The sequence below is a fragment of the Mandrillus leucophaeus genome, unplaced genomic scaffold, assembly GCF_000951045.1.
Source record: "Mandrillus leucophaeus isolate KB7577 unplaced genomic scaffold, Mleu.le_1.0 Scaffold52, whole genome shotgun sequence".
NCBI classification, from domain to species: Eukaryota; Metazoa; Chordata; class Mammalia; order Primates; family Cercopithecidae; genus Mandrillus; species Mandrillus leucophaeus.
Window position 1 is genome coordinate 4,437,288 of NW_012105586.1, and position 14,708 is coordinate 4,451,995.

Here is a 14,708-nt window from a genome sequence, read left to right on the forward strand (position 1 = left end):
AAAAAAAAAAAAAGAAAAAAAAAAAAGAACTCTTCCAACTCAACAACAAAAATACAAACAACCCAATTAAAAAATTGTCAAAGAACATGAATAGACATTGCTCCCAAGAAAACATAAAAATGGCCAGCAAGCACATGAAAAGGTGTCCAGTGGTATTTGTAATTAGGGAAATACAAATCAAAACCACCATGAAATACCATGTCACTTCTACTAGCATGAGTATTTAAGAAACAAAAACAAATGAACATGTTAAATTTAAACTTCATGATGGAAAGAATATAAAGCAAACAAAAGAAAGAAAATGAGAAAGAATGGAAACTTAAACCTTACACATTGCCAGTGGGAATGTCAAATGGGCAGCAGCTGTCGAAGACACTCTGGCATCCCTCAGAAAGTTAAACATGGAATTACCACATGACCCAACAATCCCACTCCCAAGTGTATTCCCAAAATAACTGAAAACAGGTGTTTAAATACTTGTACACGAATGTTCACAGCAGCACTGTTTACAACAGCCAAAGGCTGGCGACAACCCAAATGTCCATCAATGGATGAGGATGAACAGATGGTGGTATATCCATACAACGAAATAGTATTCAGCCATGAAAAGGAATGAAACACTGATACCTTCTACAACACAAACGAACCTTGAGACATAATGCTAAGTGAAATAAGCCAGACCTCAAAGGTTACACACTGTATAAGTCCATTTATATGAAATATCCAGGATAGGTGAATAAGTAAATCCAAAACTAGGAAAAGAGAGACAGAAAGCAGATTTGTGATTGCCAGGGGCTGGGGCAAGAGGTCTAGACAGTGACTGCTTTAAGCTTTTCCTTTCAGGGTGATACATGTTGTGGAACTAGGTAGAGGTGGTGGCTGTGCAACGCTGTGACTGCACTACATGCCACCAAATGGTACACTTTCAAATGGTTACTTTTATGTTACATATGAATTTTACCTCAATAAAGAAGAAAAAATTAACAGAAAATGAAGCATTAAATTTGTGAGATGCAGACTCGTATTGCGGTAGGTTAGTGCAGGGAGCAATTAACTTAGGAAAGACTGACTGCATGGGGGGAAGCGTGACTTTGATGGGATTTTTATTTTTTTTATTTTCTAAGCAGATGCTGAATCTTTTTTCTTTTTTAATGGAAAATGGTGTTAACAGACAATGCTTCATCGACAACAGATATGCAGTCTGTCCACGGAACTGGCGTCTGCCCATAAAGGCACAGTCTAGGCCACTTTAACATCTCCCTATCCTGGTCCTCTTGGCTCCTGGGACCAATGTGATATCCCACTTCTCTGGCGTGGAGCTCGGACCTCAGATTCCTGAGCATCAAGCTCAGTGGCTCTTCATCCAGGTACCTTTTTTTTTTTTTGAGATGGAGTCTCGCTCTGTTGCCCAGGCTGGAGGGCAGTGGCATGATCTTGGCTCACTGCAAGCTCCGCCTCCCAGGTTCACGCCATTCTCCTGCCTCAGCCTCCCGAGTAGCTGGGACCACAGGCGCCTGCCACCACGCCCGGCTAATTTTTTTGTATTTTTAGTAGAGATGGGGTTTCACCGCATTAGCCAGCATGGTCTTGCTCTCCTGACCTCATGATCTGCCTGCCTTGGCCTCCCAAAGTGCTCGGATTACAGGCGTGAGCCACCGCGCCCGGCCCATCCAGGCACCTTTTTGTCAGCCTTCTGGACATGAGTCTTCAGCCTACTCTTGGTATAGAGGGACAGAAGCCTCTCAGTTTCTTTACCTGCAAGGCTGTCATTTTCTTCTTCCTTTGTCTTCCCAGGAAAACAAGACATACCAAACCAAACCAAAGCCAGCTAAGATACTGCTGCTTCCAAAGGAGAAAATGCAATTCTATAATCTCTTCCCCAGCGCTTGCCAGCCGTCGTCCATCCTTTTGCACTTACCGCCCCCTGCTCCACCAAAGCTCTCTTCTACAACAATCAAGTAAGCAGGCCCCTAATCAGCTTATGGCCAATATAAACAGAAAATACCCAATAATCAGCATAAACACCACACTGTGAAAGGAAGCAAAAACACTTCTTTTTTTTTTTTTCCGAGACGGAGTTTCGCTCTTGTTGCCCAAGCTGGAGTGCAGTGGCGCAGTCTCAGTTCACTGCAACCTCTACCTCCCGGGTTCAAGTGATTCTCCTACCTCAGCCTCCCGAGTAGCTGGGATTACAGGCGCACACCACCATGCCTGGCTAATTTTTTGTATTTTTAGTAGAAACAGGGTTTCACCACGTTAGCCAGGCTGGTCTCAAACTCCTGACCTCAGGTGATCTGCCCACCTCGGCTACCCGAAGTGCTGGGATTACAGGTGTGAGCCACCGCACCCAGCCCAACACTTTTTTTTTTTTTTGAGATGGAGTCTTGTTGTGTCGCCCAGGCTAGAGTGCAGCGGCATGATCTCAGCTCACTGCAACCTCTGCCTCCTGGGTTCAAGCTATTCTCTTGCCTCAGCCTCCGAGTAGCTGGAATTGCAGCTGCCTTCCACTGTGCCTGGCTAATTTTTGTATTTTTAGTAGGGATAGGGTTTCATCATCTTGGCCAGGCTGGTCTCGAACTCCTGACCTTGTGATCCACCCACCTTGGACTCCCAAAGTGCTGGGATTACAGGTGTGAGCCGCTGCGCCCAGCCCCAACACTTCTTAAAATATGCTTTTCTCTCCATGCGTCACTGGCAAGTGTGTGTGTGTTTCACCGCTCTGGAAGAACAGGACTATCTAGACATTCAAGGATCCCTGTGTGCCACTGTGCCAGAAACTGCTGTCTACGACTCAAGCCAGGTGCCACCAGAGGCCAGCACCATAGTCCAAGGCATGACCAGGCAATGAAATGTGTTGTTGGTCACCAAGGACAGGCCGCTCAAAGCACTCCTTTGTCACCCACTTGCTTTGCATCACCTCACTGGGCGTGCTGTGCCCATCCACACTGAAACCTTCTGTGTGTTACGTTACGTGCCTGTGATGTGGCAGTCACAGCACAACCACCCTGGAGAGGGCGCACACTAAACAGCTCTTCCAAGCCTCTCTACAGTAACGACGGAAGAGCCCCAGGGGCTTTCCACACTGACCTCTGGCTTGGCTGGAGACCCCAGCTACAGTCAGGTGTGGACCCCACCTCAATGGCTAAGTGCTTCCCTTTTCTTTCCCTCACTGCAGGCTATGACTTGCCTTCTGTTTCTAAATCAGTGCAGTATTGTATAGTCGGGGGCTAGTAAAGCAGTATATATTTTAACATCTCCTACAAGTAACTACAATTTCCTAACCCTCTTACAGACCACTACTTTGTATGAAAAAACTGCTTTAGACATACAGTCCTGTGTTGCTCTGAGAAATGTCTTGTTAGGCGATTTCGTTGTTGTGTAAACATCATAGAATTTACTTACACAAACCTAGATGGCGTGGCCTATACCACGTCGAGGCTCTATGGTACAGCCTATTGCTCCTGGGCTACAAACCTGTACAGTGTGGGACTGTACTGAATCCTGTCGGCAGTTGTAACACAATGGTGAGTATTCTAAACATAGAAAAGGTACAGTGAAAATACGGTATTATAATATGATGGCGCCACCTGGTCTTTGTGGTCCATCATTGACAGAAACAGCACATGACTATGTATTTTTTTTCCACTGCAAATCCTTTGTTAAGACCACTTCCCCTGCTACATCAGAAAGCACCTAAATATGTGAGTTATAGCTCCATAAAGCTGTCACTAAAAAAAAGTACCTACAATGCTTCTATTGTAACATTATTCCTTTGGATGAGATATGGGTAAAGAACCTTCTAGAACGCCTACTGATGATTAACCTGAGCCATGAATAGTATTTCGGTAAGTAGTGTGAACAAAGACAGAGACAAAGAAACAAGCGTGGTTCTTTGTGGGCTTTTTAAGTGGACAGCGGAGAGACTGAGGATATGGGTTCAAGGCCAGGCTGCCTGGACATCAATCATGCCACTGTCCCACACTAACTCTCTGACCTTGAGCAAGCTATTTAACCTCTCTGTCCCTCTTTCCTCACTTTAAAACAAAGACTTTAATAGAACCTACACCAAAGAATTTTGTGAGGACTAAATGGGTAGAGATGTGAAAAGGGGGTGAAATGCGGTGTACAGTTAATAAACATTAGCTGTGAGGACGTTGAAAATGAGGCAGAACGGACCATGGACAGGGCCAGCCCTTTATGAGATGACTAGAAGATCACACGAGGACAGCTTAGCCTAAATTGGTGGCTGTGGAAATGAAGCACACACAGACAGATCTGCTCACAGGAGAGCCATGGAATAAAGGAGAGGGAAGAAGGTAAAGATAACCACACGAGGTTTTCAATCCGGACAACCCCAAAAATAACAGCATTCTAGCAGGAGACTAGGGAGGAAGATTCTGATCCCTTGAGAAATCGGGCTCTTTTCAGAAATGTAACAGATTTGTCAAGAAGGCCCTTACAAAGATGGGGTAAGAACTCAACTGGAAAGGGATCAGAGCACCAAATCTGCTCTTTACTTTTGTTTTTTACTTATTTATTTTGAGACAGAGTCTCGCCCTGTTGCCCAGGCTGGAGTGCAGTGGCACAATCTCGGCTCACTGAAACCTCTGCCTCCTGGGTTCAAGCGATTCTCCTGCCTCAGCCTCCCGAGTAGCTGAGATTACAGGCATGCACCACCACACCCAGGTAATTTTTTGTATCTTTAGTAGAGATGGGGTTTCACCATGTTGGCCAGGCTGGTCTTGAACTCCTGACCTCGTGATCTGCCCGCCTCGACCTCCCAAAGTGTTGGGACTACAGGTATGAGCCACTGCGTTTTTGAGACAGGATCTCACTCTCTCGCTCATTCTGGAGTGTGGTGGTGCAATCATGGCTCACTGCAGTCTGGCCTCAAGCAATCCTCCTGCCTTGGCCTCCCAGAGTGTTGGGATTATAGGCCTGAGCCACCGCACCGAGCCCAAATCTACTCTTCACACTCAGAGGAAAACAACCCATTCATCTTCACTGATACCAGACAAGTTCCCTGGCCACTGTGGTTATTATCTTCAAATCCGCCAGTAAACTCACAGAGAGACCAACTCAACTCACTGACCTGATCGTCAGCAATGGCTTTCGCGAACCGGGCACAGTCCAGCTGTAAGTAAATATCCGTCAGTTGGTCCAACAGCTTCTTTGGTTCAAAGCCGTATTTCTCAGGGTTTTCAACTTTCAGGTCACGGCACTTGGGGCCACAGAGTTGCTGAAGATTAAAGTTCAGCATTGCAGCCAATCGGGGTCCAAGTTCCTAGGAAATCACAGGATAATAGGACAATTCATGCTGTTGAGACAAGTGAAAAGGACCAAAACCTCCCATTTCAGTGGAGGAACAGGAATTGGTTGGATTAGTCTTCAAAGAATCCATACAGGTGCTGTGTATCACAAGCTGAAGAAAGACAACATTATATTCCAACTTTACTCCCCATTTCCGATCTGATAATTCTAATACTTAATGGAATGTTGCAGGCTGATGAAATATTTATTTATAAATACCAACAGAAGCCAAACTTTTCTTTAAATTTATGCTTTTAATTTAAAAAAGTATCACTCCAAATTCATTGAGAAACAAGTAAAAGAGAGAAAATTATACAAATCTTACCATTATCTGAGCCAAAAAAGTTTTGAGTCACTTCTTCCAGCCAATATTTCATCAACCTTTTTCCCCTTAAATGTTAAAAGCCCCTGGCAGTTCAGTCTGTGCCATTCTTACGTACTTATCAGATACAGATAACAAAGTAAAGCAAGGAAAGAAGATAGAAGTTATGTCTTGAATAGTTTTAAATCCAGTCAATGAGACAGAGTAAACTTAAATGAAACACCTGGAAAATAATAATAATCTATGCAGGAATCTCACAAGGTGACTCAGTACTCACTACGGTTGGGCATGAATGGTTTTAAGCAAACCTGAAACAGGAAGATGTGGTTTAAAGAGCATTAAACACTGGCCATAAAAGGGAGTCATGAAAGCGTTCCTTTCAGTCACAAGGTTTTCATGAAATGTAATAACTGGATTTATTCAAATTCGACATATACTTAGCTTTTCAAGAATTTGCTTTTGCACAGAGTACTCCTGTATTTCACTGTTGAAAAGTTGTAAAATAAAGGAGTCATAACAGGACAGAGTTGGTCATTTTGTTTGAAGTAGGAGAGATCTGAGCTAGTCAGTGAAGAAGGTGAAAATGCAAACCTTAAAGGTTTGCAAAGTGAAATGCCTTTATACTTTGTCTGCGAAGGCCAGATAGTAAACAGTGCAGCAAAAGAAATGAAAATATCACAGCAGGCACAGGCATAAGGCTGGAGCCAAAAGAACAGGGCTACGGTGTACAGATGGCTCAGGTCTATGAGCAGGTTTAAAATGAATAAATTTATTTATTTATTTATTTATTTATTTATTTATTTATTTTTGAGAAGGAGTCTCACTCTGTTGCCGAGGCTGGAGTGCAGTGGCCGGATCTCAGCTCACTGCAAGCTCTGCCTCCCGGGTTTACGCCATTCTCCTGCCTCAGCCTCCCGAGTAGCTGGGACTACAGGTGCCCGCCACCTTGCCTGGCTAGTTTTTTGTATTTTTTAGTAGAGACAGGGTTTCACCGTGTTAGCCAGGATGGTCTCAATCTCCTGACCTCGTGATCCGCCCGTCTCGGCCTCCCAAAGTGTTGGGATTACAGGCTTGAGCCACCGCGCCCGGCCTATTTATTTATTTTTGAGAAGAGTCTTGCTCTGTTACCCAGGCTGGAGTGGCGTGATCTTGGCTCACTGCAACCTGGGTCTCCTGGGTTCAAGTGATTATCCTGCCTCAGCCTCCCAAGCAGCTGGGATTATAGGCACGCCCCACCATGCCTGCCTAATTTTTGTATTTTTAGTAAAGATGGGGTTTTGCCATGTTGGCCAGGCTGGTCTTGAACTCCTGACCTCAGGTGATCCACCCTTCTTGGCCTCCCAAAGTGCTGGGATTTCAGGCATGAGCCACCATGCCCGCCTTAGGCCAGGTACTTCTATGTGTGTTTTCGCTTAATCTTCCCAACAAGTCTACAAAACAGGTGGGTGTTGACCTTGTTAAAGAGGAATTAATCAACTATTTGCTATCTGGCTTTCACAGAATTCTGCAAACCTTGAAGGGAGGCCAGTGTCTGGGCAGTGAGCTGTTTTGTTTCGTGTTCCATGGGTCTTGAACTGAAATCTGTTTATGAAGAGACATGAGGTGGAAAGTGGAAAGTAGAAAAGAGTTGCCCCCAGGACAGGGAGTGGCAATAGTGCCTCTGCTGGAGACGACAGGAGTCACATAACGGAGGTAAGAGCAAATACAGAAAATCAGGGGAAATACACAGTAAGTATATCGTATTCCATTGCAAAGTAAACATGTCTCCACACAGGCAAATGGCTACCAAATCTTAGATCCCCCATCTTGCCTTTCTCACTATACTTGTCCTGGCCACACCACAAAACTTCTCAACTTTGTGGTGGGTGTGGTTGAAGCAGGGCAGAGATCTTCAGTGATGCTGCTCAGTTTCAATTTTAGTAACAGGAACCAGGTCTCGTTAGTTGAGGACAAACATTTTGACTATTTGCAATCCACCATAAACCTTAGTGATGGCCGGCTCTCAGTAACCTTTGGCTTCCTGAGTGTAACAAAGGTACAACTGAGAGAGCCAAAGATCTTACACAGTCTCAGTGATTCTACTTAATATCCTTCCATTGTCACCGGCTGTTACCTTATGCTTTTTCTATAAATAAAATATAGGAATCAATAATGGTAAAAATATGTCATGACATCAACATGAATAATCCAACGTACTGTCTAAGCAGAAAGTGCACTAAGGCATTTGGAAGTGGCTGTAGACTATGTGGTGACATCAGACATCTACTCTTCAGTCCATCAACAGAGTCTGGTATCAACTAGCATAACTGGGAACAAAATCAGTAACAGAATTTCACTTATTGGTGACTATGATACTAAAATTTCCAGGACTTCAACAACTGCTGAAGTTATAAGTGAGAGAGTCTGAATGTGGAGTCCAAACCACCAAACAGAGCCCCTGGTTTCTACTCACCGGTCTGAGGAAGGGCTTCTGGACCTGCTTTGTGAGGATGTGGAACATGTCCACAGTTTCGGTGGCCAGGGCGAGGTAAGAGCGGGACACGCGCTCATCCTGAGCAAGCTGAGACTGACGGGCCTGCTGCTGATCCTAGGACACATCGAACAATCGCCAAGTAAGGCTCGGTCCTGGTCATCAGCTCAGCAAAGCGCCAAGCGCATAACTGGAAAGTGCGCGATAAATCCAACATGCTTAGGGAATGATGGAACCGCCCACCACAGCAAATTTCCCAGGTAACTGAAGTTTCATCCCAGATAACTGAAGTTTCATCCTTTCAGCCTCGGAGCTCTTTGAGCCTTCCAGCCAGGTGACATTGGTGCCTTATTTACCTCCCATGAGCCTCTGCTTCCTCAATGATAAAAGAAGTCACCATCTACCGGGTGCGGTGGCTCATGCATGTAATCCCAGCACTTTGCGAAGCCGAGGTGGGCGGATCACAAGGTCAAGAGATCAAGACCATCCTCGCCAACATGGTGAAACCCCCATCTCTACTAAAAATACAAAAATTAGCTGGGGATGGTGGCTCACAGCTGTAGTCCCAGCTACTCAGGAGGCTGAGGCAGGAGAATTGCTTGAACCCAGGAGGCAGAGGCTGCAGTGAGCTGAAATCACGTCACTGCATTCCAGCCTGGTGACAGAGCCAGACTCCGTCTCAAAAACAGAAAGTCACCATCAACTTCTATGCAGGATGAAATAAGAGAATCGAATATAGTATCTGACACACATCATGGTACTAAGAAAGGGCAGTTTATTTCCCTTAATAATAACTTTTACTTAGTCATCATCATTATTATTTGTTGAGACGGAGTTTCGCTCTTGTTGCCCAAGCTGGGGTGCAATGGCACGATCTCGGCTCACCACAACCTTCGCCTCCCAGGTTCAAGCAATTCTCCTGCCTCAGCTTCCCGAGTAGCTGGGACTACAGAAACATGTCACTGTGCCCAGCTAATTTTATATTTTTAGTAGAGATGGGGTTTCTCCATGTTGGTCAGGTTGGTCTCGAACTCCCGCATGTCAGGTGATCTCCCTCCTGAAGTGTTGGGATTACAGGCATAAGCCACGGTACTCGGCCTTCTATTATTATTATTATTATTTTGGAGATAGAGTCTTGCTCTGTCACCCAGGCTGGAGTGCAGTGGCACAGTCTTGGTTCACTGTAACCTCTGCCTCCCGGGTTCAAGTGATTCTCATGCCTCGGCCTTCCAAGTAGCTAGGATTACAGGAGTGCACCACCATGCCTGGCTAATCCTTTGTTGTTGTTGTTATTTATTTATTTATTTATTTATTTATCTATCTATCTTGAGACAGGGTCTCACTCTGTTGCCCAGGCTGGAGTGCAGTGGTGGGATCTTGGCTCACTGCAATCTCCGCCTCCCGGGTTCAAGCCATTCTCCTGCCTCAGCCTCCTGAGTAGCTGGGATTACAGGTGCATGCTACCATGCTTGGCTAATTTTTGTATTTTTGGTAAAGATTGGGTTTTTTGCCATGTTGGCCAGGCTGGTCATGAACTCCTGACCTCAGGTGATCCATCCACCTCGGCCTCCCAAAGTGCTGGGATTACAGGCGTGAGCCACTGCGACTGTTCTCATTTTTGTATTTTTAGTAAAGATGGGGTTTCACTATGTTGGTCAGGCTGGTCTCAAACTCCTGACCTCAAGTGATCTGCCCACCTAGGCTTCCCAGAGTGCTGGGATTACAGGTGTGAGCCACCATGCTCAGCCAGTCTTCATTATTTTAAAACTATGAGATGCAGTGTGCTACGGTATTGAGGCCTATGGGGTCTGCCTCTCTGCCTCTATAAGTGTCTGTGTACTACTAAGCTTTTTAAATTTTGTCTTTCCACACTGTGAGGCTGTCACACCACAGAACTGTCAGCATGCTTGCCTCTGGCGCAGTCTCCTCCTTCAACTCTGCCATGGACTGGGGAGGAGATGATAAGAGCTGTTTGACTCATGGATACAATCAGGTACTGCACTGCAGGCTCTGAAATGGATACAATCAGGTACTGCACTGCAGGCTCTGAAACGGATCAAACACAGACCCACCAGGAAAAGCCTCAATTCTTACATCTGTTCGGAGGCCTTTTCTTGTTGGGAAAGGAACACAGCTGGAGTAGCTGAAGCTGGCTAGTGAGTGCCCTCTGGGTAAGTGCTCCAGTCTGCTTGTTGGACATTCTGCAGGGATACTGGGGGGCCTGCCGTTCCCTGGCCAAGAATGAGTCCACTGAAAGAAAGGCAGTGCCAGGAAAGACACAAGAACAGCCAGGCGTGAACTACCTAAATGTGTACCTGGGTGTCTCAACAGGCCTTTCCTCAGCCTTTGGGTACTGGAGATAGAATAATAAGGCTCCCAACCCTCATGCAGCTTAGATTCCATTAGGGAGGATGGCTTCATAGAAACAAATACCCTAACAGATACAGTAAGTCTGACAGTGATGAGGAAAAATGAAGCAGGGTCAGGGGTCAGGGAATGCTACTCTGGAAAGGGTGGTCAGGGAAGGTCTCCCTGAGGGAGTGCGTATCTGCAGGAGTCAGGAAAATCTGGGGGGAAGAGCATTCCAGGTAGGGGGAAGAGCAGGTGCAAAGGCCCTCACGTGTCAGTGGAAGGGCCAGGAGGTGAGTCTGGCTGGGGTAGAGTGAGTGCAGGAGAGACTGTCCGAAGCTGAGAGCAGAAACACATTGTGGTGCCAGGTCCTGCTGAGTGCTGTAGGCTGCTCTCATCATGGGATTTGGCTCTGAGTGAGAAGGGATGCCCAGAATGGCTGAGCTGAGTGGCGATATTGATCAGACTGAGATTTTTTTTTCTTTTCTTTTTTTTTTTTGAGACAGAGTCTTGCTCTATTGCCCAGGCTGGAGTGCAGTGGTGCAATCTCGGCTCACTGCAAGCTCCGCCTCCCGGGTTTACGCCATTCTCCTGCCTCAGCCTCCCGAGTAGCTGGGACTACAGGCGCCCGCCACCTCGCCCGACTAGTTTTTTTGTATTTTTTAGTAGAGACGGGGTTTCACCGTGTTAGCCAGGATGGTCTCGATCTCCTGACCTCGTGATCCGCCCGTCTCGGCCTCCCAAAGTGCTGGGATTAGAGGCTTGAGCCACCACGCCTGGCCCAGACTGAGATTTTTAACACCATCCCTGATATGGACATGCTCAAGAGTGGAGGCTGAAGACCAAGCAGTGGGCTACTGCAATAATCCAGGTAAGAGATGCCAATGGTCTGGAGGTGGTGAGAAGAGGTTAGATAATGGACATACTTTAAGACAGAGCCTAGAGGCATTTGCTGAGCGACGCGGAGAAATCAAGAACAACTCCAAAGCATTGAGCCTGAGCAGCTGGTAGAACGAAGGCGCAATTTACTGAGATTGGGCAGACTCAGGCAGGAGATGTGGACAACATCAAGGTTCTGTTTTGGATGTGGTGAGTTTGAGACACCTGTAGACACCTGTAGACAAATACTTGGTCTACAAGCCTGTAGTCAGGTGAAATCTGAGCTGGGGAGATCCATTCTGGAGTCTTTAGAATACAGGTATTTAACGCCTTGGAATACCTGAGCTCACCAAGCAGTGATTTTCACCAGGGGACATCGGGTTATGCGTGGGCGTGTTTCTCGTTGCCTGATGGCTGGGGGTAGGAGGGTACATCCCTGGCATTAAATGGCATGAAATAGAGATTCTGTATGTCCTGCAATATATGGGATGGTTTCTCATCATGAGTTATTATTATACCAAATTCCACTAGGCTCAAAATTCCAACCAGTGCCCTCGCTGAGAAACACTAACCTAGAGAGCACTAGTGGGAAAGAAATTGAAGCCTGAGGGTCGAGTGCCGGAGCTCACCAAGCACAGACGTCAGGAGATGAGCAGGAACAGCCAAGGCATTGGGAGGGAGAAAGCGACTTCAAAGCCAAATAAAAATTATTTCTGAAATAGCAATTGCTGGAACTATTTGTGCCTTTTTCATCCATTAACAGAGGAAAAATCAGTATTATTTGTTCAGTTGGCTCATAAACAAATGCTATTAAGTATTGACTACGACTGTGCTCTAGACCTGCATTCCAACATCTAAAATATACGCTGGCTGGCCATGGTGGCTCACAACTATAATCCCAGCATTTTGGGAGGCTGAGGTGGGAGGACTGCCTGAAGCCAGGAGGTTGTAGGCTGTAGTGAGCTAAGATCTATCATTGCACTCCAGCCTGGGCGACAGAGCAAGACTCTCCTTCTTCCTTTCTTTTTTTTTTTTTTTTGAGACAGAGTCTCGCACTGTTGCCCAGGCTGAAATGTGAAATGTAGTGGAAGGTATCAGCTCACTGCAACCTCCACCTCCTGGGTTCAAGTGATTCTCCCACCTCAGCCTCCCAAGTAGCTGGGGTTACAGGCGCCCGCCACCATGCTTGGCTAATTTCTGTATTTTTAGTAGACACTGGGTTTTGCCATGTTGGCCAGGTTGGTCTCAAACTCCTGACCTCAGGTGATCTGCTGGCCTCGGCCTCCCAAAGTGCTGAGATTACAGGTATGAGCCACTGTGCCCAGTCAAGACTCTGTTTCTATTAAAAAATAATAATAATAAGGCCGGGCATGGTGGCTCATGTCTGTAATCCCCACACTTTGGGAGGCTGAGGTGGGTGGATCGCTTGAGGCCAGGAGTTCAAGACCAGCCTGGTCAACATGGCAAAACCCCATCTCTACTAAAAATACAAAAATTAGCCAGGTGTGGTGGTGCATGCCTGTAATCCCAGCAGGCAGAAATTGAGCCAAGATTGCGGCACTGTACTCCAGCCTGGGTGACAGAGTAAGACTCTCTCAAAAAACAAAACAAAACAAAACAAAATAAAAAATAACAATTTAATAATCAAAATAATAAGTAAATAAAATATATGACCAGCTTGGGAAAACTAGCAATTAAATATTAAAAATATTAAAATATTATATTTTAATATTTATTTATTTGAGACAGAGTCTCGCTCTGTCACCCAGGCTGGAGTGCAGTGCACGATCTTGGCTTACTGCAACCTCTACCTCCTGGGTTCAAGCAGTTCTCCTGCCTCAGCCTCCTGAATAGCTGGGACTACAGGTGTGTGCCACCACGCCCAGCTAATTTTTGTATTTTTAGTAGAGACGGGCTTTCACCATGTTGGCCAGAATGGTCTTGATCTCTTGACCTTGTGATCCACCTGCCTTGGCCTCCCAAAGTGCTGGGATTATAGGCATGAGCCACCTCGCCCGGCTTAATATTTATTTTTAAAGGATGGAACGCTTTATGAATTTGCATGTCATCCAAGCAGGGGCCATGGTAATCTTCTCTGTATTTTTCCAATGTTAGTATACGTGCTGCTGAAGCAAGCATGTGAGAACTTGTCTCTGTAAAAAAAATTTTTTTAATTAGCCAAGCGTGGGGGTGCATGCTTTTAGATCCAGCTATTTGGGAGGCTGAGGCAGGAGGACCACTTGAGCCCAGGAGGTTGAGGCTGTGGTGTGCTATGATCCTGCCACTGCACTCCAGCCAAGGCAACAGATCAAGACTCTGTCTCTATTTATTAATAATAATAAAAAACAAATAAGTAAATAAAATATAAGCTGGGCATACCAAGCACTGTGAGTGGTATAAAGTGGGTGTTACAGAAGTAAGGAGAAACGTGAGAATTTTCAGCTATGCTGATTGGCGAAGACAAACCTGAGTGAGTATTTGGATAGGACCTTACTCAGAGAATAGGTAGAACTTTAATACATAAGAAAAGCAGGTATAAATGGGAGCTAAACACATGGACAGAGATGGGAACAACAGACACTGGGGACAGGGGAGTGAGGGAGGAGCAAGGGTTGAAAAACTACCTATTAGGTATTATGCTCACTCCCTGGGCGACAGGTTGAATCATAAAACCTCAGAATCACATGATACACCCACATAACAAATCTGCACATGTACCCCATTCCCTGAATCTAAAATAAAAGTTGAAATTAAAAAAGAAAAAAAAAATGGCTGGGCACAGTGACTCACGCCTGTAGTCCTAGCACTTTGGGAAGCTGAGGCAGATGGATCACCTGAGGTTAGGAGTTCAAGACTGGCCTGGCCAACATGATGAAACCCCGTCTCTACTAAAAATACAAAAGCTGGCCGGGTGCAATGGCTCACGCCTGTAATCCCAGCACTTTGGGAGGCCGAGGAGGGCGGATCATGAACTCAGGAGATCGAGACCATCCTGGCTAACATGGTGAAACTAAAAATACAAAAAATTAGCCAGGTGTGGTGGCAGGCGCCTGTAGTCCCAGCTACTTGGAAAGCTGAGGCAGGAGAATCACTTGTACCTGGGAAGCAGAGGTTGCAGTGAGCCAAGATCGCACCACTGCACTCCAGCATGGGTGAGAGAGCTAGACTCCATCTCAAAACCAAATAAACAAACAAACAAAATACAAAAATTAGCTGGGCTTGGTGGCAGGCGCCTGTAATCCCAGCTATTTGGGAGGCTGAGGCGGGAGAATCGCTTGAACTGGAGAAGCTGGGACTGCAGTGAGCCGAGATCGCACCACTGCACTCCTGCCTGGGCAACAAGAGTGAAACTCGGTCTCAGAAAAAAAAAAAAAAAAA

General features: G+C 45.9%; 1 protein-coding gene across 3 annotated transcripts in view; it reads right to left on the bottom strand.

Annotated features, from left to right (window-relative positions):
* The window catches only part of UBE4B (ubiquitination factor E4B), a 180,090-nt gene that overhangs the window by 4,456 nt on the left and 160,926 nt on the right, over positions 1-14,708 (bottom strand). For all 3 annotated transcript variants that reach the window (XM_011996626.1, XM_011996625.1, XM_011996624.1), the window contains 2 exons: positions 8,085-8,219; positions 5,093-5,284 (listed from right to left, as the gene is read on the bottom strand). In XM_011996626.1, the coding sequence (XP_011852016.1) occupies positions 5,093-5,284; positions 8,085-8,219 (327 nt within the window). The remainder of the gene's footprint in view (positions 1-5,092; positions 5,285-8,084; positions 8,220-14,708) is intronic.